The 28,000-nt window shown below is 47.3% G+C and overlaps 1 protein-coding gene across 1 annotated transcript in view; it reads left to right on the top strand.

Annotated features, from left to right (window-relative positions):
* Positions 1-28,000, top strand: part of LOC142584763 (uncharacterized) — a 72,602-nt gene that overhangs the window by 19,099 nt on the left and 25,503 nt on the right. Inside the window, exon 2 of the mRNA XM_075694999.1 lies at positions 15,004-15,133. Coding sequence (XP_075551114.1) covers positions 15,004-15,133 — 130 coding nt within the window. The remainder of the gene's footprint in view (positions 1-15,003; positions 15,134-28,000) is intronic.

The raw sequence follows: 28,000 nt of genomic DNA on the forward strand, positions 1-28,000 counted from the left end.
CGGTTCTGTAAACGGCATCCATTAGATCATTCAAAGCGGACAAATTCAATATGTCATTTTACATCTTACGTGAATGTGTTACGTTGGTTACAATGGTATTGCAAAAGTTGTATTTCCCTATGATTAAATTTTTTTATATTTATGTGTAACATATCAATTTTGTCCGCTTTAGATGTACTATTAGATGCAATTCACAGAATTGTATTATCAGTTTTAGTGGTTGAGTTACGGAGTTGTAAACTTGATAGTTTCGTTTTTTGAAAATTTTCGATTTTTGCCAATTTTTAACAAAAAATTGACGACCTAACTCAAAAATTCGAAACCAGCAGTCACTAGATTTTAAGTTTTTCTTTTAAATGCAACAAACCTTGTCAAATTTGGTGCAGTGGTTGCCGAGAAAAACGAATTCTCCTTTTACATGTATTTAGATAGGAGCACTCGAGCTAAAGCTTCCTCTTAATGCCTCGTCCTGGGAGATGTTTGCGACGCTTTCTATGAGCCCCAACATTACTGTAACTTATTTCGGTAGTTTTTGGGCACGCCGCAGGAGCGCGCAGCTGCTTGCTTGCGCCGATGATAAAGAGGGCGAGGGAAGCATTTCTCTCACTCTCAAGCATCCTTTAATAAAAGCGCTCGTGCGAAACGAGTGCGTCGTTCGTCCTGCCGGCTGCGAGGTCGTCTTGCGGCCGCTGTGGTACGGCGCTTCGTGTGAGTAAATGTGCTCGCCTGGACAAAGCTGCCCGGCTTCCATGCAGCGAATTATAGTATAAAAATGGTCCTAATCATCGAAGTTACCTATTACAATTTTATCCTACACATTCAAAGGCGAAAACCTTCTCATTATGCTTTTAGATGAACATTTTGAATGTGTTTCGGAATGCGACGAAAACAAAAGATAATATATCAGCTGACATCTCTCAGTGCTGTCTAGCATCGTTCCAGGTTTTATTATAATATGCGGACAAGTCAATTATCGTTCGTTTAGAAAAGACCAGAAGCAGTAATTTCGACTACAATGACTCGCTTCGGAAAGGGCCGGCCTGTAACCACTGTTACAATATTTCAAAAAGGTTGACCGCACAGGTGCGTTTGGCGTCGAAGTTCTTTAATTAAACCCGCAGTGAAATTATGGAAACTTGTCGGGAGTAGAAGAAATTCCCCCTGTCTGAGTAGCCGATTGAGTTAGACCCATTCCCTCGGCATATCGGAAAATGCGCACTACTTCGCCTTTTTTTGATATCTTCGTGCACAAGGCCTCACTGCATCGTTAGGGCACACATGAGGCCAGTGTAAGTTCATCTAGTTTGCATTGGGCGTCACGCGTTTGAATCGCGTTAAGTAGACCAGGGCCACGAGATTATAGGATTCTTGCGTTTTGAAGGCGTCTCACCGGCGGTGCTGTCGCTATCGCGGGTTCACTGGAAGTATCGTGGATATAGTTTACTGTGGTATCGTTCGTCTCTACGAGAAAGGGCTTCACAGGCAGTTAAAAAAAATGGGTTATGCATAGCGTCATTTAACCAGAGACCTTGGCTAGTTTACAGTCAAACACATGCGCGTGCTGTAATTGTTCGGGGCGAACGGCATGCTAGCCGGTCGGGTGACTTCCGCTTCGCCACCGCGCCGCGCTCGCCGCACTCGTTTTTCACCAGCGCTGTTATCAAACAACGCTGGAGAGCATGAGACATGCTTCCTTCGCCCCTTTTTATCCTCTGCGCAAGCGAGCAGCGGCGCGTGCCGACGGTGGCAGCGCCGCGATAGCGGAGCGCAGCTGCTCCTCGGCCGTTCACAGCGGGTTCAAGTTTTTTGACCAAGACTGTACAGGCGCTCTCAGAATAATTCGGAACGCAACACACACGGCCGCTCGCCGACGGAGCGCGCCCGTGGAAAAAATAGTACCATGGTCTGCGCGTGTGCGGTCTCCCTAGCGAGCAGGATTGGCTCCCTAGTGCATCTAGTTTGGGTTGCGTTGCTCCAAAACGGTAGCCCTAGGTTTTGTCAAGGCGGCTGGGCCAATGGTGTCCGTGACAAGCTGTGTCTGCGCATGCACTCGCGTTGGAGCATAAGCGCTCGTGTCTGCATGGTCGGGTGCTTGGGCGCCTTTGTTTTTCATTTTTCATCTGGGCCGTATTTATCATTTACTCAAAATATTTATGGTAGGTGACCGTGACTAGCGCTGGCAAAGGGCGGCGTTTGCGTCTGATGCAACCGTGATGATATCGGCGGCTCGATTGATAAAGAGATACGAACATATTTAAACAATGACAGTTACACGAATTCCGCCCTATTACAATCGAGGCAACATGCCGAAAAAAGTGCCGATGAATGTGCGGAGAAATATAATTAAGCTCGGTTCACAACATATACCTCAACGTGAGATATGCCGCCTCACAGGAAAGTCTATAAGTGCGGTCAACCGAATAATCCAAGCATACAGGGATGAAGATGGCCGACTCAAAGATGCAGCACGATCGGGACGACACCGATGCATGTTGCAAGAGTCCGACCTTCTGATTGTTACTGCAGCCGTTGCCGATCCTTTTTAGAGCGCCCGCCAGATCAAGACAGCCCTCAACCTGCAGGCCAGTGAGGAAACAATTAGACGGCGCATGCGAGAGGCTGGTCTTCGTGGATTTGTCGCGGCACAAAAGCCACACATTACGGAGTGCCAAAAAGGCCGACGCCTTGAGTTTGGCAGGGCATATGAGCGCTGGACACTGTGAAGAATGGAAGGAAGTCATATTCTCAGATGAATCGACATTTTCATCTAGATGGGATTAAGAGCGCCGGGTATGGAGACCATACAACTGCAGGTATTTTCCTTTTCATTCTGATCTTTTAAGCACAAATTCTTCGGACGCGCAAGAGGTCTTTCATCTGAAAAGACCATTATCCATTGCCTCCTTTTCGTGTAGATATGAGCCTGAGTATGTTTCCGAGATCTACAACAGCGGCCACTCTGCCCTCAACGTTTGGGGAGCAATTAGCAAAGAGGGCCTCGGTCCGATAATCCGGCTGTCCACATTGTTCACAGCTGAAGTTTACAGCGAAATTCAGCACTTCCACCTATTGCCATACGCTCTTGACGGGCCATTTAAAGATGGCTGCTACTTGTTCCAACAAGACCTGAGCCGGTGCACATGGCCAGAGCTGTGGAAAAACTTCTTAAAAATGTGGTGTTCGCGTTCTTTACTTGCCTCCGAAAGGTGCAGACTTCAATGTTATGAACGTGTGGGGCACGATGAAGGAAAGTTTATCCAAGCTGAATCTTGGAGGGGCAAGTGCCGACGAGCTCTGGCTTGCCATAACGCGCGAGTGGAAGGGCTTTGGTGAGAGGAGGGACTTCGTAGATGCGCTCTGCGAGTCAATTCCACGCTGCCTACAAGCTGCGCTTCGCGTGGACATCGCGAGATGTTGATAGCAGAACATGCAAAGCGCTTTAGACGAAAGAAAGTTACGTTTCGATTCTTTTTTGTTTTCTGTGGAAAAAATGAACCCAGTGTTCTTCCTGTTACTTATATTTACTATGTTCTCCTTACTATATTTTTTTCATTCAGCTCACACAGCCTACCCTTGATTATCATTGTATATCCCCTCTGAGCAAAAGAAAATGAGTATGAAAATGAATATCTACACCAACAAACGCCCACACGCGATCAATACGTAAGAATACTCGCTTCCAATGATCCAGTTTCCGTGATTGATTGGCGCACAATATATGCGAACCACGTAATGTGGTGCGCCAATAAATGACTGGAGTCGTGAAGAGTTCATTAAAGTGCCCTTCGAATGGATGGATGGATGGATAAAACTTTACTGGATCTATTTAAATGTGGTTGGGCCCCTAGACGTCCGGGAGCCCCCTGGCGGACATCTCTAGGCAAGCACGGTCCACCAGCCAGAGCTGGTCATGCGAGCAAGTGGCCCGAAGAGCGGCCTCCCACGAGGAAAAGGAATGAGGTGGCCTCCTGTGCATGAAACTGGCCTTGAGGAACGTGCCGCGTTATTTCATTTTGTAAACTCTTTTATTGCCACTATCGCAGACACACCCTTTAAGAGGGGTCATGTATAAGTGGAAATTGTCCTCGTTTTACGAAGCCATTAGTACCACGGAGTGGGAGATAATTTAATAAGAACTAATACTTCGCAGGACAGGCTAACACGGTTGAAAAAATAGGGCAGCGAGGTCGTTGTAGCCAAGCCGCCTCACTAGCACGTAATCACGCAAAGCATTGCTATTATCTCCCACACGGGATGCAGACCATGGCGAGAATGCGCTGCACGGCGTCCACAAGCCTTTATTTATAGATTATGGTGCATGCTGCGCTACAGACATTCATTCGCCCAGCCCCCCCTGCACAATGCTAAAGGGCACCTAGCGCTACCTTTTTGGAGCAAGACAACGCCAATCTAGAAACACTAGGGAGCGAAACTTGCTCGCTAGGGAGACTGCGCATGCGCAGACCTTGCCTGTATTTATCCGCCGGCGCGCTCCGCCGACGAGCAGCTGCGTGTCCGGCGTTCCGAATTATTCTGGGGGCACCTGTACATGCGTGTACTACGTCGTAGCGCCTAAGACAGACAAGTTTTCGCGCATTCTGTGGCCCCCAACATTATTGGAACTAGCGTCGTCATAGTTGGGGTAGTTTAGAAGCACGGTTGCCGCGCCCGGCTTATTGACGCAGTTAGCGAAAAGCAGCTCGGCTGTGTGCCGCAGGTAGTTTCGCGTGTACTGAATCTTACTGGTAGAAGTTCGTGACGCATTATCTGACCGGAAAAAGTATTTTAACTTATTTGGTAACTTTTTGGGATATCTTGAGGCTTGCTCGCCGCGCCTGGGGCTGTGAAAGTGTTAGCAAAAAAGCAAGCCGGCCATAGTGAGTTAGTTTTGCGTGTACTGAATTTTAGTGGGACAAGTTTGTGACGCATTTTATAGCCCTGCAACAACATATACCTTATTTCGGTACTCACACTTGTCGAAAACGCGACGAGCGATTTGCGAGAGTGATAACACGGGAGTGTTGCTTGCGCCGGCAGGACGCGTAAAAGATAACACGGAGGAGCTCAAGAACACGACATTTACGTATTCTGAGCGACTGAAAACAGGCTTAGCACCCACGAGTCCGACTTGAGTGCGATTAGAAGGCATTCTGCGAGCGTGTAACATGGTCTGGCCGAGCCTGTGTGTGTATACTTGGCGTGCCATCGTGTCGACTGAGGCCAAGTTGTTTTGGAAACGCGCAGTCACCCGTGTATTTGTGCACTTAAAGTGCAGGAAATAATGCCCGGGAAAGGAGGGGTGCTTGAAAATCGGATGTTCAGATTTTATGGCATTGTTAAGGAGGAGTCTTTGCTGCGAAATATACGTAAAAGTGAATTTATCTGTAATGCCGCTCATTCACCACTTACGCACGTTTCGCCTCTACACGAAATACTCCTGTTAGGTCAATATACCAAAATGATACATGCTTGTAACTTACTTTCAGCTGGTGGCATCCGGTGGAGTATCGTACGGCAACGACTGCTGCTTACCTGGTGCCACAACTTTGGATGAATGCAGAAGAAGCCCGGAACGAGCATTTATATAGAGCAAAATGAACATTTCATCATTTCAGAAGACGTCTTTCGTTTTCTTTATGAAATTGCATCTGAGAGATTCAGTGCAGTCTTGTAAAGGTCAATCGCAATCATGTCTGCATAATAATGAAAGTATTCCACGCCAAGGCCACGCGAGGTTCAGCAGAAGCGAAAAAAAAAAATGAATGCCACGCCGAGCAGCGGAGCCGGCGCGGCGTTTACCAACTGGTGTTCAAAACGCGTGCGCCCAAAACCGAAACCGGAAAGAGTCAACAACATCCGCTTGGTGTGCTACAGTCAATTCGGCCGTTTCGGCCGCTGGGCTCTATGGGAGTGTCCGCTCTTGTTGCAATTTCTTTCTCTATGTTCAACCCTTCTGCTTCGGACAGCTCCCTTAAAGGGATGTTGAAGAGTCTGTCGAATTCAATAAGACGCTCATATACGGATGCGGAAACCTTATAAACCATGAAGGTAAAATTTGGGGGGGGGGGATTTTTTCACTTAGGAGCGACGCAATCGTCGGTTAAAATTGCGGTGTAGCTCCGCCCCTCGTCGAGCGCCGCACGCTGCTGCTGACGATGCGAGCGGAGACCGGAAACCGCGGCTTAGTGACGTCAACACTGGTGTTCCGCTCCTTCGCAGTCTCCGTGACCGTGCCTAACCGGGCTTATTTCTGCGTGCGTGCCGTCCTAATCTGCTTCGCTGGACCCTACATTCCTTTATTTGTGTGTATATAGGAGTTGTAGTTGACGTGCGCAGCATCAGTTGAACTTGTAGGCCGATCATGCCGGCGTTCTGTGCAGCCTACGCTTGCACCAACACCAGCGGCCGCGACGATGTTCCGATGATCCATTAGTTCCTGCAAGACAAGAAGCTTTCAGCTAAGTGAGAGGCTGCTATGAAGCGAAACAACTTCAAGCGCTCAAGAACAAGTGTTGTGCTCTAACCACTTCCGCGACGATTACTACCGGAGTTTATCAATAATGCGTGCTTTGGGTTCTCCTAAAAAAATAGTTGCACGCTGAACGGAAGGTGCATGTTTATCGCCCACCCTTGACGCAGGTTTCATCGCCAAGCGCCGCGAATTTTCTATTCGCACGTGTGTTGTGAAACAGCCTGCATGCAGCTACCATAACGCAGTGCAAGCGTAAAGTTTTCATGTGTTGGGAAGCCTGCTCACGCCAAGACGCTGCACTCCCCCATCTCTCGCAGAAATAAGAAACCGACCATCTCACGTAGCCGACGGAATTCGCCGGTTACGAGTAGCGTGCGGATGGCGCGCTGATGAAGGTTCTATACTACATGTGCTACAACAGCCGGTAAACTTTTCCCGCGTTTAAACCGTCTGTGTAGATTGCCGACAGCTTTGGGGCAGCGCACAAATGCTGAAGATCGCATCACCGCTTACGTTCTACGAGGAGGCGTGCAGGAACATAACACTAAAGTTGTTTGCCCGGAAACGTACTCACTGGAACGCTGAATGCAGCTTAGCAAAAAACATACTCGCCAACGAACATTTCCAACACAAGGAGATGCTAACACTTCGCCTTCGTTCGCGTGGAAAGCAATGCTTGCACCAGCATGTTTTGCTTCTTGGAGAGGCCGGCTCTTCGCAATCGGCTCGTACATGTAGTATGTACAAGTATGTACGTACCTGTAGTACGTACAAGTATAAACCCCTTACAAGGGATCTTGCGCGCGACATCGACAGCGCTACAAGCGAGGTGATGGCTGTCGCGTTCACTCGTCGTCTGCAAGCCGAACTCCAGGCGAGCGACGGCTTTGAGCGACGACTTCCCGGTATGAGGGCAGAAATATACGCGCCGAAACTAGCGTGACGCATGCTATATCAATTTAAGTTGATGCATTTTACTGAAGGAGCATAAACTATTTCTGAAGGTCTTGCACTAGGTTCTTATTTTTGCACGTGTAAAATTCAATAGTTTGCTCGTTCCGTGCGACAAACAGTAGTATTTCAGTTATGTACATCCAGTTTCGGCTTCGCGCTATTGGCTAGTCGCTCATAGCATTTCCGGGTGACGAGCGAAGAGCTATTGAGCGACAACACCGAGCCATCTGTTCAAGCGACGGCCCGTTTTGTCGCTCGAAGCCGTCGCCCGTCACCGCCGCGCGCAATATCGCTCTCGTAGAGTTTGTACTTAACGCCAAACTCCTCAGAGAAACGCAAGCTCTCGAAAATTTCCATGACCGTCTCAGCAAAACACCACCAAACTACTTTGCACCATGCTTCGTGTGTAGCGGCAGCAGTCGGTCCGGACGAACACCATTGTTGACGTCACGAGGCGCCCGACCAATCACAGGCGGAAACGAGGCGCGCGAGCTGGGCCTGTCTGCTGCTGCACTTTTCGTCGAAATAAAATGTTTGCGCTTTCTTTCACTCAATTCCGATGCGATATTCGAATTCAGAGGGTTGAAAACCACGGCGTACTGCTCTGCACTCATTTTTTCTGGAAAACATTTCAGCTTCCCTGAGCGCGTGTACTCTTTCCTTCGGTGCCTTCCTGTGACGAAGGAGAGAGCGAGTGAAAGAGGGTACGCCTACCTTCCTCCAGCCATATGCGGTACCTCGCTTGCCCGAGAGTCCGCTCCCTCTTCCTCGCTTATTCCACCACGAACCAGCGAGTGGCCTAACGAGCGAGCGACAGCCTCCCCTCTTTCCCCCCGTCTCGCGAATCAACTCGCCCGAGAGCACACGCGCTTTCCCTCGCCTTCTCGCGATAGCGAGCCACCAAGCTGACGAGCAACAGTACGCCCCTTTCTTCCTGCCCACCCTTCCACTCGGTGCAGGAGAGCTTACATGTGACCAACGCCGTCTAGAGAACTTAAGGCTTTCTTGCTATGCCCTCTCCCCTTGAACACGTCACGCAAAACAGGCCCACATAGAAGTTCCGTGCAGCGTGCTACGAAGCTACGAGCGGTGTACCTGTGTTTAAAAAGACGCGGAAAACCGAGTGGGCGACGACGGCGCTATCAATTCGATTAGTTCCGGGAACCATGTGGCTCCTTGGATAGCTTCGGGGTTAGAAAAGTCCTGGCATGCTGCGACATGCTTCCGAGTCCACTTTTTTTCAGGACGTGAGCCGTGCATGTATTCTCTGCGCTTGTGCTGTGATTGCGGTTGTGTGTCCGGCAAGCCTTCATTGCCGCGGTATGTGGATTACGTTCATGCAAGGGTATGCCTAATAAGGGCTGCGTACCCGCCGTGGTTGCTCAGTGGCTATGGTGTTAGGCTGCTGAGCACGAGGCCGCGGGATCTAATCCCGGTCACGGTGGCCGCATTTCGATGGGGGCGAAATGCGATAACACCTGTGTACTTAGATTGCGGCGCACGTTAAAGAACCCCAGGTGGTCGAAATTTCCGGAGTCCTCCACTACGGCGTGCCTCATAATCAGAAAGTGTTTTTGGCACGTAAAACCCCATAATTTAACAAGTGCTGCGTGCCCAATTGCTGGAACATATACAACTCGGGGCCGAAAAATCAGGCGTTTATGTTTCCACAAGATCAATGACAGAATATTGGGTGCCAATGCTAAGGCAAAGAAGAGAGAAGCTGGAATTCTGCGGAATAAGACAGCTGTTTCTTTGTAAATAGTTGCAGGAATGTTTTGTATCTCCATTGCTAAACTCATTTGAGGTGTTGTAAATAAGTGGACTGCGGTACTGTATGCCTCGAAAGTGAAATTATTCGTTTAGAGTCTAATCTAGACTGGAACAAATACATGTGTCCCGAATGTGAAGAAGGGCATACAAGGGAAGTTGTCATGAGATGTGTTATGGTGCCGTGCGAAAATTTTGTTGAAGAACTTTTGTGGTCGCATGAACGGCAAACGCTTTTACGCCGACGATAAATCAAAGCAAAGAAGCTACTCCGAAGAAGAGGGCACCACTGTGACTTTTCAATATAAGTCATGCTCCCTTTCATCATTTACCCGAAATTTGTTCTCAATCTTAAGGTTGAGCTATTACATTTTTTTTATGGACGGCCTTTTTTAATAATGCAGCGCGTAAATAGTTTTGCATAAATATAATAATCTTGGAGCAACCTCTGTTCACTGCGGGCCATCTGCCCAACTACGCCTAAAGAAACAATAACTGCGCTCTGGTTAACGTTGCCCATAAGGGGGCGCGATCCGTTGATTCAACCCGTATGCCCGAGCACGCCGTCAGCCTCTTCTCCGTGACGTCACTCGCCGAACACTCAGGCCTTCTCTTGTCTAGGGGGTGTCGGTGTGACGTCCCCGGCCTTTCCCTCTCCTACCCCTCGCCCCTCTTAGCAACTAGGTTATCCGAGAGCACGCGCCCTTTTATTGGTGCCTTTCCAAGCTTTCCGTCACCCGAGTCCGACCACACTCCATCGACCAACGTCGTATTTACCACGAAAACTGCCGAAATAGCCAAAGAAAGCCCATCACTTGAAGAAGCACTTTGTCACGTGAGCAACAAAAAAGAACATGGAGATGGACCAGTTATTAAAGCCATTGCCATTTATTCACTAAAATGTACAGTTAAGTCAGCAAAGTATATAAGAGCAGGTTTGGCCAACACGCGAAAGAATGGAAATGCGAATAAGTCGTCGGCACAGATAGCACCACAGGCACCTTCAGAACAGCTATATATATATATATATATATATAGTTAATGGCATCGAGATTGGCAGTGCCCGCCTGCTCTAAGCTAACGCCGTCGTAGCTTCAGCAGGTGGCGCACTGTTCAATTGCATGTGCCATTTTCTTTTCGTGCTTCCGTTTGGCACCTAGTTACCCTGTTTAACAGCACATTGTAGCGCGAAGGAACAATTGCAAATGAGACACAAACACACACGTCACAGCGCCCGTGACGTGCGTGTGCAAGCCTCTTCGTCGGCCCGCAAGAAGTCCTCCTGCAGAATAGTTACCGTGTGTTTCTTTGGTACAACTTACAAATGTCTGAAGCACAAAAGCAGTGTACGGAAAGCGAGTAACAAAAAACACGCGCAGCGCCCAATTTTGGGACAGCTTGGGCGCTATAGCGTAAATCTATTGCAAACATTTCTATTCCAATTCTGCAATCAGCCCACCGCGATTGGTCAAAAACTTTTTTGGACCATCCCCACTTCACCTGTCTGTCACGCGACGTCACGAAAACCGCGATAGCTCCCCATCTGATATGACGTGTGCACACTGATTATGCATAATTTGACCGAACAAAACAAAAATAGTTATTTCTGATTCGACGCCTTTTTGCCATTAGCCCTAGGCTATTCGTCAAAAGTTTTCGGGCTGCACCCACTTCACCTACAGCGCCTCTCATGCGACGTCACCAAACCGCAAAAACTCACCCCGTCAAAGTGACGTGTACGCGATAAATATGCATTAATATGCCGAACAAAATTGAATTTTTCTCTGAATAGCCGCAGGATGCCCCGTTCCGAAAGGAATAAAAGATGGCTGCCGCCGATCGCTCCGGCACTGGCCACTCGCCCCTAACGCAAAGCATGGGTTTATTTGCGTGTAATAAAACGTTTTGCGTGGCCGTGTAACATTTTCGGGAACATTCAGCACGTTTATGACCTCGTTCTGCTAACTGTTCTTTGATGAGGATCCGTTTTAGCCTCATTCTTAAGCTTCCATTGCATGCCGCCGCGATTGTCGACGAGCCACCGCAAGCTAAGTAAGAGAAAGCGGACCAATCGCAGACGCCTGCAGCACTCTCTTCATCCGGTTATCGATATTCAGTGCAGTGGCTCGGCCCCATCGAATCCCTTTCCACTTGAGCATGCTCCTCGCCTCTTGTGAGCTAATTAGATAAGACAAGCCGCTCAGTGCAGGCAATGTTATTCGTTTTTCAAGCAAATAAAAGTGACCTCCTACGAACGAGGAAAGCGATTGATTGGTTTGTTCAGACAACCCTGCGGGTAACTGTCCTATGCTTGCGTCGGCGGTTACGTAAATTTGACGTCAGGAAATTGGAATAAAAACATATTGGAATAGTTTTACGTTATACGGCCCCTTGGTACTTGCGGCAGCGAACGGCAGTAAAGAGCGCACGGAACAGAATGACACCTGACTCTCAACTTGCCAAACACGTTTTGCCTCCGTTGTCACCGTATATTCATGCCCAATCTCACTCGAGCAATTTTAGTTCACAGGCTAGAAGCGACATTCGATTTGAAACTGAGCATCCAGGGTATTAATTCGTAGCGTGCATGCAGGTTTCATGAGTTTCGGCGAAGAGCAGTGGTACCGGAACTTTAATTCACGCGAGTATCGTTTCCTTGGGGACGCAATGAAGCTGGAGGTTGTAATGCAGTGCGATGCTGTTTTCGAGGCTGAAGTCGAACATGAAATAACATACGAGAAATTGTTTAGGGTATACTTAGCTGAATTTTGAAGTGGATGTCGAAAACAAGTCCGGTCATGGTTTCGGTTTCTAAGCCCTACGCGTCTTGAAAATGCCGTTCAGACTCTTATTCTAATTGCAAGAATCAGCGGCCGTTACTTCACTGATTCGTGGGGGCACAGTGAAAATTTCTCTGCAATAATTGATGGACCACGAAGACTGCTGTTACCATCTTAAGGTCCTCAATTACCGACGGCGACAATCCTCGAGCCGGACTGGGGCGCACAGCAAGCAGCAAAGTGCTCTTTTTCTCGCAAAGGAGCACTGACACATGGTCCGAGAAACCTCAACGTGGCCATATCAACTGCGCGCCTGAAGGTTTCGCTGCTCCTCACGGCCTCTAAATAGGGAGATAAGTTGATTCGGCACGTGTCTTTCTAGCAACCCATCTTGTTCGCGAGACAAACTTAATTGTAGTGTAATGTCTAAGTTTGAAAGTTGTGTTTGAAGATGAATGTGTCAGCCAGCAACTCAAGTAATCAAGGCACGTGTCTTTGTCGTCTTCTGCCACAGAAGAGCACAGGAGAACGTCTGCTTCACTAAAACTGTTACAGCAGTTTCGTAGTCCTGAGGCGCGTCGGCAGCCCACACTTACCGCGGCTCGTACCAATGCAAGCTCAAAGTTCGCGCCTATCTGCTCCTGCGAGCTGAGTGGAGGCACAAAGGGAGATGGCACACCAACAAGGCTGTACTTCCGGCTTCAAAAACATGACGCCAGGGCCTTTCCTATTTTGCTTCTTTTCACCGTGCTTTAACTGAACAGCGGCAAATACCCATTGCGACATGTCCAGTCACCCAAGTTGGACCGACGGCTCCCTCAGCACAGCAGCCGAAAGTGCTACCCCTTACACCAGTGAATCTAGGTGCTTACCGAAGTTTGTTAGCCTCTTCAGGTGGCTTGCTTGCTTGTTGAGATGCACGGAGTAATATTGTGATGTGTGCTTGAGTCACGACGAAGTCAGCGACAACGGCGTGGTTGCTGAAGTTGCTTGCAGATCTTCGTAAACGCAGAAGAAATTTAGCTGCTTTGCTCTTGCTTTCCTTTGGGGATTCAGCAGTTCCTTTTGCACGGAACGATGTGTTTAATGCTTCATACGATTACATTTAATCTACAAAACGGCTGATATGCTTATTACAGTTTGCCTTGTGATCACCATCATGATAAATGGAAATCACTAGAAGAATTTGCTGTTTAAACGGAACAAAATCCTATGAACTGGTTCGTTTCATATTTGGGTTGTGCAAATTTTTTGTGAATTGCAATGAAAATTTTTCAACTCTGCAAACGGAAGCGCACGAGAAAGCTCTAAAATTTTTTTGACAATATTGGGCCGTGACAATATATTAGAAAAGGGGCACGATCTCAAGCGTATTTTTTGCTATACCTTTCTTCAGGACTGCAGACCTTCAAGGCAGCAAAGAGACAAACAGACATATACTTGATAGATATTTATGCATAGCACGTACACGCATGAACAGCTTCGCGGACTCTCAACTCGCCCCATAAATGACCAAAATAAGGAGAACAGAAATTACGGACGTCTTCCAGCGCACTGTTCTACATGTTCCACTCCACCTGCGCGACCGAGTGTTATTCTGCCACCGACTGGAGCAGTCAGATCTATATTTTCGCTTTGATACAACGCTTGCGCATTCTCAAAATCGAAACCAGCGATACCAAGCAAATCCAGTGCATGTCCACCGCAACTGAAAAACACGAGGCAAACTAGCTACTACATTGATTTGCTTATGCTTAACCTATCTAACATTGCTAATAGGGTGTGTGGCATATAGTGCCGTGTTTGTGCAGATATATTTCAGTCAATGGAACTCCTACTACTAAGAACACATTTCATTGGTCTTTTGAAGCCTAGTTTAACGACATTGTGCACCATTTCACAATTCCTTCAAACCTCAATCAATCAGGGAACGCTGCTTTATTTCTTCTATGTGTAATTACTTAATGAATAATAATATTGTACCATGTTTTTCTACCTTTTCAATTGTCCATGCCTTCCCGTAAGTATCAATGCATTTGAATTTAATAGTACTTGGCAAATCACCCGCCGTGAGTACGTATGTCTTGAAGAATCACCATCATTATCATCATCACTATCAGTTCTCAGCAAGCACATCATCGCCAATGATGCAGCCTTATCAAATATTTGAACCATACGCTCACGGAATTGAGTCTTATGTACACCTGCGATGTTTGCAGCGACTGAAATACTGCATTAACTTTCGTTACGTTCGGTTACAACTCTCCTCAAAACGACCACAACCAACTACTACCCTCTTTATATTTGGTTTGGCCGTGAGCCTTCCCTCCCCTTCGATACACTGCTTCCTTCTAACGCGGTCACGAGTACTTAGTACACAAGTGACGCACACGCGAGCACTGATGCCGTGCGAAGGATCCCCCGTAATGGAGTGTTCATGTTGCTCAAAAGGCCAATTACGACCATAAACACATTAATGAGCACTTCATGCCTGGATCCCTTGTGCTGCTTCAAAAAACCTGGTCGTCGTGTTGGCCTGTGCTAAAAGTTCTTTTCGCGGTTTGACTCACGGACATGGCATAGGACCTGCCCTCCATGGCTCCCACATCATCATCTGTTGGACAGGCGACTTCAATTGTTCATGCTTCCCGTCTCGAGACCCACTTATCCTCTGCTTGCTCTTCACCAATGAGCGCACCGCGGCGGTACTTTCGCCACTTGGGTTGTCTGTGTGACATGCTCTACGTCACGATGAAGACGACGACAATGGCTTTGCTGTCACGCTGTGCTTAGCTGTAGTGCCTAGGTATAGTGCTATATCACCCTTTTAATGTTTTCAGATGGGATTTTTAAATACAATTTCTCCTAATAATGTACTGTTAACGAGGCAAGCGCGTATACAAGCTCGCCAGGATTGACCAGCTCCCGTTGACTATATAACGCGAAAACCTGCGCATAGTAAAAAACATTCAACTACCAACTGCTATCAGCGCAAAAGCGTGTATGTTTCCTATTTGACCTCTGCAGGTGCGTGCTGGGCCCAGCTAAAGACCGGCTGTAAAGCTGATACTCTGCGGGCTTGCGGTGATGACTTCTTTCCCTACGGAAAGCGAACTCATTTGGAAGTTTCGGGGGCACCATTGGCGAAGAATTGCGAGTGAGTATTCGAGTAGGTAATTCCTCACACGCGCTGGTTAGTGTGGTTCAGTGAGCGCCTGATATTTTTTAGCTGTACAATATTCCAGAGGTAAAATAACGTGTTGTTTTCATTTCGTCCCATCTTTAGTCATGTCACATTTTAGCGCATATTGGATGTATGAACCCACATCAATAAACTGAGGCTCAGACGTTAGCACTATACCAATCAGTGGCTAAATTATTGTTATTATATAATGACTTGAATGGTCTCAGGAGAACATACACGGACATGTGAGTTCCATCAGCGTCTCATTTCGTTAGCGTAGCCCCGTCTGGCATCTCCAATGCAAAAAATTCCTTATACTGTGCCGTCAGAGCCCAAGTATTAGGCAACCTTGTTCCAATCCTGATTTCTCCCAAGAAGGCAGTCACCGGTGGCAAACAAAAATGGCGGCATTGCAGAGGTCTATACTCTCGGTAGTTCCTTGCATCACTGTGGACGCTACACTCTCAGGCAAAAGACACTTACGCGAGCATAGTAGTTACTCCTTTGAGGGACTAACTACATTGCCACAACCATTAGTCCCTTTTGGGAGCAACGGCAAGAGGACGAACCATTAGTCTCCTAGCAGTTAGACTCTTGGAGATGAACATTTAGGACCTCCAGTTGCTCCCTGAGGATGAAATGTCAGTCTACCCAGTTGCTCCCTGAGAACTAACTGTTGGCCGTTGCAGTTACTCTCCGAAGAGTAACTGCTCATCCTTCGAGTTACTCCACAGCGGATGAACTGTTGAACCCGCCATCTCTGTAGTTATTTCTTATAAGGTTAAATGTTTACCTCGAATATGCTTTTCAGACACTCGACACACGACCTTAGCTGCTTGGGTGTTTGAAATTCAAAATACGGACAAAACTGAAACAAAGCAACACTATTTTTTTTCACTGTAGCAACATGTGTGCCACATGCACAAGTGCAGTTGGTCGCACACCACTGTGAGCCCAAACCGTTCTGCATAATAAATGAAATTTTATTTTGTCTTCGGCGGAAAAAGAATGTCAAACGTCCAGTACATGGATCTGCGTTGCCAGGGCAGAAAGACTGCTATCTTCATCGATTGTAATCAACTCAAGCAGTACATGAATGCCTGTGGCTTCCATCAGGGTAGTAAGATCAAATGTCACTGTAAGCACCGGGTGAGGCATCGGGGTGTTTCGAAGAAAACAAATTATATGGTTTTACATGCCGAAACAAAGATATGATCATGACGCAAGTTGTAGGGACGGACTCCGGTTTAATAGACCACCTGAGGTTCTTGAATGTGCAGATGCAAAAACAGTTGAGCGAAACCTTTACATTCTCTTTGGGCTCAGACATGCAGCCCACAGAACATTTGTACGAATCAATCTGATTTACATGCTTCGATACAGCTCAAATAGGTGACCGGCAATTGAACAGATATCCAATCTGCACAACTCAGCAGCACGTCATTGACTAATTACACTGTCTTGCAAAAATGATAATACTCCATACTCTATTTCACGAACTGTGTGCAGCATTATGAGAGACACAGCCTTCGGTTAGAAATATAAGAATAAATTCAAGCTTCGAAACTAATTGGAAGACATGCTCTCAACAGTATTCTATGAGTGACTGGTTTCCGAGGCTATGCCTGTTCAACCTTTGGACTAAAATACAACAAAAATAATCAAGAGTTAGAAATTCACAGATTTCCAGCAAAGCCATGTAATTCGGATGCTTTTAGGAGAAGCAGGAACGTATTCACTGCAGTCTTTAGTCCGGCGCTCATTCCGTGATATCAGCATCTGCTTTGCTCTTTCACATCATTGCACCTTCTCTTGTGCTGGTTTCTGCGTTCATGCTTCCCCTGCCTTTGTGTTCCTCCCTGCAGTTAGGATCATTATGGCATGCTGCCCATCATTACACTAGACGCACAATAATTCAAATTCGGGATATTTCATTGCTTCATAAGCAGGTATGTTGCCTCTAGTCATGTTTATGCTTGCATCTGGTAATTCATACTTCTGATAATTCAAACGAAAGGTTGGGGACCCCTCAAGTTTGAATTATTGAGTCTATTGTAATATGAAATGTGTCCACTGGGTGAAGACGAAGTTGCTGTGACAAGTCTTGTCAATAGTTCTGCGGCTCCTGTGATGGGTGCTCTTTACTTCACTTCACTTCACTTTATTTCCTTAAAGACCCCACAAGGGGGTGTTATAGCCATGACGTCTATTGCCAAAAAAGCATGATCGTGGCACAAAGTCTGCGTCATCTCTATTAGGCAGTATCCATGCAAAAAACCAAATTATAGTTGTAGCACTTGGTGCTACTGTGAGTTTAATTGCACCCTTTCCCGTTATTTATGCAGCCGAATGATCTTGTAATCAGCCGTTGGGCCATTGCGGCTTGCTCAGCACAACCACATATTTGAACAACATTATGTGGCTTCTGCTGGCGCTAAAGCAAATATTTGGCTTGCATGCATAGTAGCTGTGCATCCTATTGTCCTATAATACACTGCTGCTGTGCCCTCTAACATAAGAATACATCTTAACATTGGCCATGCTTGAAATGTAGGTTATAACCATGTAAAGACATCCCAATATGCATCCCCCTTTTGCACAGCTGCAATTACATGAAAGCTTGCGACATTCAAACACAATCATTAGTTTTTCACATCATTTTGGCAGACGTTAATATGCAACCGCATACCTATGCTGTGAGAGAAGATAATTTACATTTATATACAATACAAGGACGCTCATCGAAGCAGTAGGTTTAGTCAAATGATGCAAGCATGTCACGGTGTGCCAGGACACGTAACTTTTTCATTCTTCAACCTTGCCACTGGACAGGTTTTTCAACAGAGGGACAGTTGCTGTGGACCTTCAAAACAATAACTGGGCATATGTCGCAAGAAGAAAGTAAAATGGACACAAAAAATTGGTGGCAGAATGAGCATGTTTCTCTTTTCGTCCCTTCTCAGTGTCACCCAATCATAAACATACATATTTTTATTGTGAACTATAGTAAGATACTTGTGAAAAAAGTGGCATAAGCAATCAACACACAGCTTAGATGGTGAAGACAATGAGCAACAAGGTGCGACTACCCAATCGAGCCCAACAGTCAGAGCAATAATCAGACAGAAACGCACACCAGCGAGGGGAAACCGTTCATGCATATGCAGTTCAGATCGCTAGAATCTAAGAACGACTTCCTGACTGATGTTCCAAGAAAGTTTTATTACTGTGGGTTTAAGGAACCAACCTTGCTAAATTCCGTGCTGCCATGTTATTCCGTGGTCATGTTTTAGTATGCGCTTTTATAATGAAAACTGTATCTTTGAGTCGCGCTATATTATAGAGGAGCTTACTTTCACAGCCCTTTTTTAAAACCTTGAAAGCGCACGATACGCATTTTGGTAGATTGAACTAACAGTGGTGCAGCGGGGCTTCATGGTCATCCACAGATATCAACGAATCAATAGTAGTGTAACCAAGGGAGGCGCTACAGCAACTTTATCTCCAGAGTATGAAAAAAACATCAACTTTCCACTTAACCCTCACACAAGTTATGAACGTTGAGTGGCTTATATTTTTTAGCTGAGATATGTAAAAAGGCAGGTCAAGTTGTGCTAATTCCTGCCGTGTGTCGTGTGTTGGTCATACATATTTGTGCTGAGGCCCGCTGGTGTGAAAAAGCTTTCCGATCTAAATGTAAAAACCTGCTCGGTGGAAACCATTCAAGCCAGATTATGTGCAGAGGCAAGGAAAAGCGGGCGAGTTGGACCTGATGATGACCAGATGGACTAGGCGACGAGCTTAAGCCATACAACAGGGGGCCAATAAAGCCAGTAAAGAAAACATTTCTGGAAGCAGTCGCATCTGCAATTTCTTTTGTTGGTCTATTACATGATTGAGGGCAGTGTTACCCCTCTTGCACAAGAAGTAGACAATAACAGGGGGCCAAGAACAAGCAGGCAGCATATTAAGGAGAATAGGCAGCTTCATTTTTGGGCATGTACCACAGCTAACTCATAGCAGGCTGGCAGGCTGGCAGGCAGCCATGCTCAGTCACTACAAAGTAACAAGTTGTATTCTGTGCCACCTTGCATCTTTGATATTACTGGTACGGAGATTGTCATAAATGGTTCTTAGCTGAAATACTTGTGATTAGTACGAAAATTACCTGCAAACTTGTCGTTCAATGTAATTTTATGTGCTGGTTTCATATCATTGCATACAGGTTAGGCTTAATAAATACCTGTAAGCAGAAACCATGGGTTTTATAAAGCTGCTGCGAAGCATATATATTCTATTACAGAGGCAACACAATAAATGAAATCATTGTGATAGTGCCAATATTTGTAATAGCATAACCAGTATTTCGAAACAGTAAGGAGGCACACAAGGAACCGGAGATCTGATTCGTAAAGGTTTTGTATGTAAGACTATGTAAAGGTATGATTGGTCACCATTCCAGTAGGACTCATCCAGTGATGAAAAGGATGCAGAAACCATATTGCTGACCATTTATGAACTGCCGTTGTGAAGGCCTGCACATGAAGAGCTTTCTGAATCTAGGCCTAAGTGTTACTCCCTTGGGCTAGCCAAAACAGATGCCTAAGCGTACATGATGCTGTTTGTAGCACCAACATAAACAAAGCTTTCAAGTTGCCTTTTAAGAACCAACAGAACATACTTCAATGAAAACATGGAGAACTTATTACAGCAATGACATCGGCATTGACATCAGCAAAGACACAAACACTGGTCGCGCCACTTCGTCAGTGAAACCGTAGCTATGTACCAATATATGTTTACTGGCTGGTACATACAGCGGCACTCTGTTCCAAAAATCAATCCTTTTATGTATGTAACACATACATACGCACAAAATATGTACTTACCAAAGTCACTTGCCTTCTTATTTTGATTTTCGCCCTATGAGGTACATGATGAACTTTGTGGTATCCACGAACATTTCGAGATCTTCACCATAGGCATGCCAAGGAAAATTACATGCATCAAATATTGTTTCAGGCATTTCCAGAAAAAGCTGGGTAAATTGCAGACTAGGGGGAATAAGTACATTGCAGTACAGTGCTACAGCTCAACCGGCCATATCGCGGTTAGTAAGACGAGGCATTGTATTTGTCTTTATTATAAAATCAAGATGTGGCTCAGGCACCGAAGCTACAGCATAGCTTCGCTGCGCATACATGTTTCTTGATGCAGCATAATAAAGACAGCATTCACATCATCTTATTGCGCTTACGTATGGCTTTGACAACGTTCAATTACGAACAAGCCTCGCCTAATTAGACAAAAATAATAGTGGTAGATTTCTGTTCACAACGTCTCGTCCACAATGCCAAGATCTGCTTGCAAAGGAGGTTTTGTCATATAATACATGCAGCATGACACGCAGCGTAGGGGAGGAGCAGGACAACGGCTCGGCAGTTATGCGACAACGCATTGTCACCGCGGTCTTTGCACCGCAGGCGGTATTAACGTTACATAAAGCCAATGAGGGACAAGTACCGGTAACAAAGCAGCATTAACGCCGTCCCAATGTAATCTTAACAATAAGCCGGCTGGACTAGAAGCGCAATTGCTTACGAATGAGACCTAATACACAGAGACAAGTTATTACACAGCAAAAGTGCAGTGGCACGTTTTGTCACAAGCAGGAACAAGGAAAGCCGGGGGCCACAATAACAATAAATTTAACGCGAAACAGCTCGCAGTTCATACGGTGAATAAGCAAGAACAAAGCTTTTCAACACATCGCGAAGTCAACAAGTCTTGCGCACGCAGTAAACAGAAAGAAATAATTGGTCGTTGCGTACGCTACAAACAACGCTAGTCTGTAACTAGAGCAAATAAAGTTCAAAACGCAATGCAGCTCGTGATTACGCATCTGCAAGTTCAGAAAGGCGCAGTCTTGCCAGGCGAGCACACTGGTGTCTTGTAAATAGCTTAGAAGATCCTGTTTGTTCCACTCACCAATAAATTCACAACCATATTGCGCATTCGGAATGCCACCAGACATTGGCACGTCCTCGCGACTTGGACAAAGTGGCACAATGTTCCGGAACACGCGTGCAATGAAGCTGCTGCTTTCATCAGGGGGCGCTGCGAAAATGGTGCTAAAAAGCGCCCTCTGTTCTGAACTAGGTAGTACCAAGCTCGGTCGTCTGCTTCGAAAAGCACGTTTACAATATGGACCTGTCACTTTCGGTTGTGTTCTACCCCGGCTTACAGCGAATATCGGGCGCCGAAGATTTTTTAGGGGTGGCACGCTGCGTAAAGGCAAGAAATTATGCAACGTCGAATACGTGTATGCCTTTCAACAAACAAGGGGCGAAGCTTCAGCGCAGTGTCAATCGCAATTGAGGCGAGTCGCTTACGAAGTTGAACTTCAGGTAAGGATTGCACGCTGCTAGATTCAGGCGCACAAACGCGAGGACATGTTTGCTATAAATGAATTCACAGCAGCAATTAGCAGACATCGTGTGTAGGGAACTGCTCGAGCGCACCACAGTACACGCCGCGGCGGCAGCGGTCTTTCAGCATGCCGCGATGTACGAACTGCTCGAGCACATGATCATACGCGCCGCGACACGGCAGCGGTCGTTTCCACGTGCCGCGAAACGGTGGGCCTCCTGCAATCTTTGTTTACTGCATGCCGTTAGACATGTAGTTATGCCTGCGCTGTAATAGCGGCCATCTGTCCCTTTAGCAACTCATAGTTAACTTATGCAGCGCATATGAGCTCGCAGTGATGTACGTGCGAATCGCGCTGCAGCGCGAGCTCGTGCGCTGCTTGCTTGATGTAGCTTTTAATGACAGCGCTTGGACATCGATGTGCTGTAATCAATACTACTTTGCTGCGCTGCCTCAACGTGCTGGCTTGAGGTCAAGGATAGCACATTTAAGTCTCTAACATGTGCTGCTCGTAGTGAGGCAGTGAATTGTCACCGAATTAGCCCGACCATTTGTGGTCGTTTGCACGCACCTGGTCACTTCACCACTTCGCACCTGTCGAATTGTTAATTGTCGCTGCGGCCAGGTCTCGAATCGTGAATCACCAGCCACGCCTGCTGCTATGTCGGTCTGCCATTTAATAGTGTCCTGCTGATTCCCACGGATTGCCGTCGAGACAGGCGAAGCTCAAATGTGCGGCCCGGTGTTTATGTTAATGTCAGAGTTGTTGCTCCTCTGCCTCGCGGGCCTGAACCACCGGATCCTCGGTCCGACGTCATCGCTGGCAATCTCGCTGGGCGTTGGCAGCGTAACGTTGCCGCTTTTGCTCCGCTTCGAGAACTAGCTCGGTCGCACGAGCCGCCGGATCGGCCCTACACTGCCGCATACGTTCCGCATCGCAGGCCTGATCTGCCGAGGCGTCGGCGCGACGCCGACGAGGTCTTTCCCGCTCCTACTCTAGGCGCTGTTGCTTGTAGGCTAGCTGCTCCTCGGGATATTAAACAATTCGTGGCCGCTCCATTGCGAAGTCGGAGAGAGACTTGTGCGTAGAAGAACCAGCTTTAGAGAAGAAAAACTGTACCTTCCACAGTGGTCCGAAAATAAGCAGCGGAAGCGCGTGGAACTTACTTACGTGGACGCCAGACGGTGCTGCTCAACCAGAACGCATAGGGTGCCTCGATGTAGCGCGCCGCCGTAAAGGGTGGAGATACTGCTTCGTGACTGGCATATTGGGGCGAGCGCAGATACCGCGGGCAACGGAGCGTCGGCCAGTATTTTCGTTTAGCATGCGACTGCGCCAGCAAATTCAGGTGTGTAAAGGTCTTGCACATTTACTTGCAATCATAAGCGATTTTTTCACACAAAAATAAAATAGCATATGCTTGCATGTATAGATCTCGGAGGAAATGACTACTGTGCACCTAGGTCCGCGCTGGCGAATTGGGATGCTGAAACCGATGAATTACTTGACTAGATTGACTGCTTTATAAAGGAATGCCTTTCGGTGCGGTCGGGCATGAGAATTTATAATGTGCATAACATGCTGTAGGCTTCAATCGTGTCTCTTGCTACAAATCAGCAACCAGTTGACGTTGAGTTGAGGCTCCTAAAAGCAGCACTTCATTAGGCTGGCTTGCACCTACTAAGAACTGCACAACTTCGCGGCGGCGATAGCAGCAAACGTGCTCGGCTGTCATCGATGAACAGGATGCCCGCCGCTTTCGGCCGAGCTAAAAGCCGGCAAGGAAACTTCGGGATAACATGCTAAAGACGACAAAATTCTGGAACCCGACGTAGTCGCGCGTGGCTCGGATCAATGGAGATAAACCTGGTCGCGTCTCTCGTCACAGGAGAACTCACCGAAAATGCGGCGAGGCGGCCGCTTTAAGTATGATAAAACAAACAAAAGGAAGCTTAGTGGCATTCTAACCACACAATCCTGGTGCATCTTTACCACACCATGCACTTTTAACGCGTACTTTGACACGGTGAGTTCTCCTGGTTTCGTGACGCCACGTGGCAGGCAGGTGAAGTGGGTGCAGCCCTAAAGCTTTCGACCAATAGCTGAGGCCTAATGGCGAAAAATCGTCGAATCAGAACTAACTATTTTTCTTTTGTTCGGTCCAGTCATGCATAATCAGCACGTACAAGTCATATCAGATGGGAAGCTATCGCGGGTTTCGTGACATGCGAGACATACAGGTGAAGAGGGGGTTGTCCAAAAAAGTTTGTGGCCAATTGCGGAGGGTTGACTGCAGAATTGTAATAGAAAAGTTTGGTAACGCCCCTGGTCTCCGTTCATGCTAGATCACGGCCGAGGAAGGCCAGAGGCACAATTTGCCCACAGTGCATGTAAATTGGAAGTCCATGTCGCTGTGCAGACTTGAGAAGCAGGTGCTTACCTCGAGAGACAGCTGCCCAATGCAACTGACCAGGCCGCCACATCCAAGAAACGTAGCACGGCAACCATGACCAAGAGGGACAGTATCGCAACGAAACTCGGCAATCACTTTAATGTGCCTGACAAAACCCAGACTTTCAAGCAAGGAAAGCAATTATGAACGAGACTAGCAATTCAATATGGAGATGAGAAATCTTGGATTCAAGTAGGAAGCATGCGGTCTGCTCTGTAAGCACTGATGGCCAAAAACAAGAAGTCATACGCAACATCGAAAGAATCACTCGACCTTTACTTTGCATGAGGAGGAAGAATCTTGTTGAACAAGAATGTGGAAGGAAGAAGCTTGCATTTAAAGAAAAAAGATGTTATACTTGACACAAATGGAATAATTTGACACGGCCAGGAAGCTCATTAAGAAAACAAAGACCACGAGTCATTGAAGCGACAAAGAAAGGCAGCGTTACGCTTAGTTTTGCAAGACAGCCTGACAATTGCCTACTGCAGCTTCTTCAGTTTTCTTTTGGCAGCAGATGTAGGTGCTTTTGACAAGCTTAACTCCCGGTTTTTAAACCGCAAATGCCAAGGAAGTCTGACGTAGACATAGAGCTGCAGAAATTTATGCTTGCTGTCTGAGCTACATAATGGTGGATCGCCGGTCTCCTCGACCACAATGGAGAATAATTCACTTGGAACACCGTGATGGTGTGCAATAGTATCGATTGCTTGTTCAAATTTGTGCTCAAGCCTCACGACATAATTATATGCGGCGCCACGTTAATATGTAAACACTGACCTCTTTGCTCTCCAATGAAACAAATGGAAGAGAAGCAAGCCGCTAGTTTGCAGCACTTACCGTTAACTCAGGTATTCTAACGGCTTAGGCAAGCTGCAATATTACAAGCAGAATCAATACCATCCTTTCTTGCCTGAAACAATCTTTTGGTGAATCGATGGCGTGGTAGAGAATAATGTCAGAAATGAGAAAATCTCTATTTTTCTCACAATAAAACTTTTGTGATGATACCTAGCAGCTGCCGGCTTTAGCACGCATCACTTCAAAGCCTGCGCTTCAAAGCACCACCAAGGACGACGGCTTTTCCGAATGAAAATAGCGCGTTGATGAATCACGTACACGCCAACGAAATTCTTCATGAGGACCCTTTAACAGATGCTATGCAGCGGGATGTCACACAAGTCCAACAAGTTCTTCTGGATTATAGGTACAGCAATAAAAATACAAGGATGGCAGCCCAGCAAAATCACAAGCGCTGACACGCATCTTAAGTTGTCTTGCGCAAACAACCAACACGTATACTTCAGATTATCAAGGGAAAACATTAAGAAAAAAAAGTATCAGCTCTCATTAGGTACTACACATAAAGCACATCCAGGGATTGCTAACACAGCTCATCGCACATCTACAAAAAGCACGTACGTAAAGATTATCTCCTCAGGCCAAGCGAATACGTTTAAGTTAATTGATTTATTGGTTACCATGAATGCACACCAATTCGCCCAATTTTCCATCTTGGATAATTTCACCGGAGCGTTTGATTAGACTGAGACACCTCATGTCCCAGACACCTAACAGCATTGAAGAGATAGCTTGTGGAATGCAATACACTTAGGGTGTCTCATTTCAATATAACGGGTGTTCCAAATTAGGCACTGGGAGGCACGCGAAGACCACCAGTGCAAATAAGCCATGCAGCCAGGTAGACACTAAGTGAGGTTATAATTAGCGCTGAAAGTAGCCCAATTAATTAAAATTGAATAATTAGCTTTTTGTTGACTGCAGTTCGTATTCAAAAGTTAGAGGCAGTCGCGCGTCTAAACAGTTTCACTTGGAAGAATTCTGGCGTGTCTTAGTTCCGAGATATCCGATTCCAAATTTTATATGTCGTTGCCATGATTACGAGTGCAAGAGAACGAGGGTCGGCGCAAAAATCCTCCATGATGTGACGCGGCTGTTGGGTGCGGCGTTTAGTCTGACAACCGGGTAGAGGCATAGGCAAAGATAACTTTTCCCCTTCCCCTCTTGGCTGGCGAAATCAAGATATGACAGCGCGGAGTGCCGGCAGTTGTTGGTGTTGATGTCACTAAAACTTACAATACTTGGAAATCGGCCGTCACTTTATTTGCGTAGCCCAGGCAAGGACCATGCCCGCTCGTCTGGTCACCATTACGCACGCGCACTGCCCTCCGACTTCTCCGCTCACGCCATTATCTCGGCATGGCAGCTGCCGCCATCGTTAGAGGCTGCGCGGCGCGTGTTGCGACAATGGTTCCGGGTTCTTCAATTTTTTATTTTGCCAGCCAAGAGGGGAAGGGGAACAGTTATCACATTTGGCAATGCCACCACCCCGTTGTCAGACTAAAGACGTAAGCACTTGACGGCGAGAAAACGCTCTGAAAATAAATATTAAAAGCCTGCGGTGTTATACAGACGTCAGTTTCGAATTTCCCGTTCAGTTTAATTTTATTTACCGTTTCATTGCCTTGGTCCAGAAATCTCCAAAATTTAGCAGTGTGGTGAAGAGGAAGACGAAGAAGGCGCTCTTGTGTCGGCTGTGCGCGCGATCAGCGTTCGCCTACTGCCAGTGCGACTAGACTGTGCCTAGTGCCTTATAATAAATCATCATATTACATTTGGTGGAAGGTGCTGCACTCCCCGACCTCACCCTGGAACTTCGCAGCCGAACTTTACCATCTGCTCCCGCCCCTACTATGAACGACGCTCCCAACAATCCGCTTGGCGCATGTGCCGCTCCTGTCATGTGCGGCGCCGTGCAACGGCAGCGGGACCCTCCTGTTTTTAGCGGATCAGGTGAAACTGACGTCGAAGATTGGCTCTCTACCTACGAGCGCGTCAGTGAACACAACAAGTGGGATGACCCGACGAAGCTCCGTAGCGTCATATTCTATCTTGCTGACGTTGCGAACCTCTGGTTCCACAATCACGAACGGGAACTGCAAACCTGGTCCGCTTTCAAAACTGCATTCGCGGAAGTCTTCGGTCGCCCAGCCTTGCGAAAACTCCGTGCTGAACAGCGCCTCCGCCAGCGCGCTCAACAGCCCGGTGAGACTTATACTAGTTACATAGAGGATGTCGTTGATATTTGCGCCCGTGTCGATTCCACCATGACTGAAGAGGACAAGGTGAAGCACATCCTCAAGGGCATCGAGGACGACGCATTTCGAATGCTCCTGGCTCGGAACCCTACTTCTGTCGCAGCTGTCGTCACTCTTTGCCAGAGCTTCGATGAGCTGCGTCGACAAAGGGTCCTTGCGCGCAGCGCTCTCGCACCTGTCGACTCTCTCGCGGCCCTCACGCTTCGCTCAAACACCACGCCAGCAGCGTCGCTCTCTGTTGAGATTAAGGATTTCATTCGTGAGGAGGTGGCGCGCCAATTGTCTATGCTGCCTCTCAACGATGGACCTCCCCAGCCTGACACATCTCTGGCTGCTCCCATTAGGCGGGCCATTCGCGAGGAACTTGCTAGGTCTTTATCTTTCGCCCAACCCTGCCCTCCCGTGGCTGCACCTCTGACCTATGCAAAAGTCGCCGCGCGACCTGCGCCGCCGACGTTCTCGTTTCCGGCGCCAATGCGACTTCAAGCTGCACCTCCTCCCGCGTCGCCTCCCATTCCATCTCGACGCCCAGTTCAAACCCCTTGGCGCACACGCGACAACCGACCCATATGCTTCGCTTGCGGTGTCGCCGGCCACGTTGCGCGCTTCTGCCATCGTCGCATGCGACCTGCTAACGCTCCTGTCGCACCGCCTGGATATGCCTATTCCCACGATACTACCAGGCATGCGATGCTTCCCGACCACGAGGTTTCGCCGCCTCCTCGACGCCTTGTCGGCACCCATCGTTCGCCATCACCACGTCGTCGCTCACTTTCCCCCTTACGTCGCCGCCAGTCCCCTAGCTAGGGAAACCAGTTGCTGCAGTTCCGCAGGCACGA

This window comes from Dermacentor variabilis, chromosome 6 (genome assembly GCF_050947875.1).
Source record: "Dermacentor variabilis isolate Ectoservices chromosome 6, ASM5094787v1, whole genome shotgun sequence".
Taxonomy (NCBI): Eukaryota; Metazoa; Arthropoda; class Arachnida; order Ixodida; family Ixodidae; genus Dermacentor; species Dermacentor variabilis.